The sequence below is a fragment of the Trematomus bernacchii genome, unplaced genomic scaffold (genome assembly GCF_902827165.1).
Source record: "Trematomus bernacchii unplaced genomic scaffold, fTreBer1.1, whole genome shotgun sequence".
Lineage (NCBI taxonomy): Eukaryota > Metazoa > Chordata > Actinopteri > Perciformes > Nototheniidae > Trematomus > Trematomus bernacchii.
In genome coordinates, this window is record NW_022987568.1 from 412501 (window position 1) to 414549 (window position 2049).

The window sequence follows — 2049 nt, forward strand, 5'->3', positions numbered from 1 at the left end:
GATCCTGAGATTGAAGCTCAAGCCGGTGACCAGTGAGATCTTTCTAACATGAAGTCATGTGACCGTGCTGTAGTTCCTTTATAGGCTAACGTTAGCTTCTTACTTCAGAAATCATAAAGAGGTGTTAATATGTGGAGATTATCCTGCTGAACTAAACCTGTAAATATCATAAACGTTGAGATTACTTTGTATATAATAATCCAAAATCCCATGGAGAAATCCATTGATGCTGCCTTCAGGGGACACTACAACAATATGACACCCCTGCACCTTTTTATTCCTCTGAAGCAGGGGTGTGCAAACTTTTTTCACCGAGGGCCACATCACTAGAGGTTTATTGCCTCATAAATTCAGTTATAAGTTAGCAAAATCAATCAAAAGTAGGTAATTGATGCTTGTGAGTGTTGGCAGCTCATCCCTTAAAACAGACGCTTCAGATTGATTATAATGAGGAGAAATAGGAAGGGTGTATTTCAAGCTTGTTATGTGAATAAGTTATTGGGCTTTTTTCTCATCAACTAAGATATGTTAGAGAATGTTTCCAACTTTAATTGACTGAATTTATTTGAAAAGTGGTCTTATTAACACATGAATACTACTGTGTGATATATTTTTACATGTATTCTTAAAGGTAGGGTAGGTAAGAATGGAGAAACCAGCTCGAGTGCGCTAGAATTTGAAAGTACACAGCCGAAAAAAATCTGCCCCTTCCATCAGACTTCCTTACAGAGCCCCTCCTCCAACACACACGAACGCGCACATGACCAATGAGGGCACGAGATAAGTTTGTGTACGGCCCGGCTAAAATAACTGGTCGTGCTTTTTACATCGCCACGGCTTCCACAGATGCAATTTTTGTATGCATTTTTTGTCAAAGCATTAAATATATTAATTGCTATCGGGATGTTAAGAGCATTCCATGGAATATAACAACAAGGGTTTCTGAAGTGAATTACCTACTCCACCTTTAAGAAGTACAATAAGACAAGCACAAGTTTCATTTGTGGGCCGTATTACATTATACTTTTTTAATTTGCTACTGGCTGCATTTGGCCCCCAGGCTGTAGTTTGGACACCCCTGGTCTAAAGTCATGGTGCATTATTGTCTTTTGACCCACCTAACTCGATGAACCCAAACATATGTTCGTCCAACTGGCACTCCTCGTTCAAACACCCCTCGGAGAAGCCAGATGTTCGGCCACAGTTTCTGTCCCCACAGCCGCTGCCCGTGCCTTCCAGCTCCAAGAGATCCATGACGATGCAGAGTGGCGGGGGGTCGGAGAGAAACAGTGAAATCTGAGAAAGCGGCGGGGGGGGGAAAGTGTCCCCGGGTTACAGGACGCAGAGGTGACGCACAGCCATGGATTTCCAATGACGCTCAATCACAGATGACACTAGAGGGGAGGGAAGGGATGTGTGGTGAGAGACAGAAACATATTTACAAGCAATCACACACATTTAATGTAACTCTCAATGTGTGTTACCATTTTTTTATCCCCCTTAAATAACAGAATTAATTATATTATTTTTGAATGTTTTTGTTGAATTATTATTTGTGCTGTTCTTTATTTATTCATTTTATTTTTGTTTATTTATATATTTTTTTCATCACGTAAGTATCTTTTTTTATGCCACTTAAATATAATTATTGTTAACAATTATTTTAATTTGTTTTCTATAATTATTTTAATCATATTTAGGTCTGTTATTAAAATAAATCTGATGGTTTTTATTTGTATTTTTTTTCGATTAAAGGAGATTTAAGGACAAATTAAATCAACAATAGAACATTTTATTTTTAATTATATCAGACATAATATCTTTATCTTAAAACCAGCTTTAATGTACCTCGAAATATCTCAGAGTTAATATATATATTTAGTATTTATTTATTTGTTTAATTATCATTATTTCAGTACAAAATACTACATGTGTAGAAAGAATGAGTGAATAAAAAATGTTTTAAGAAAAGATTTAAACTCGTATATAAGATCAAATAAGATAAGACAAGATTAGACAGGTAAGGTGATTATTATGTATATGACATTT

General features: G+C 36.1%; 1 protein-coding gene across 1 annotated transcript in view; it reads right to left on the bottom strand.

The window, feature by feature from the left end:
- The window catches only part of LOC117479113 (growth hormone secretagogue receptor type 1-like), a 6120-nt gene extending 4866 nt beyond the window's left edge, over window positions 1–1254 (bottom strand). The window contains exon 1 of the mRNA XM_034126134.1: window positions 1119–1254. Within this exon, the coding sequence (XP_033982025.1) occupies window positions 1119–1254 (136 nt within the window). The remainder of the gene's footprint in view (window positions 1–1118) is intronic.
- Between the last annotated feature and the right edge of the window lie 795 nt (window positions 1255–2049).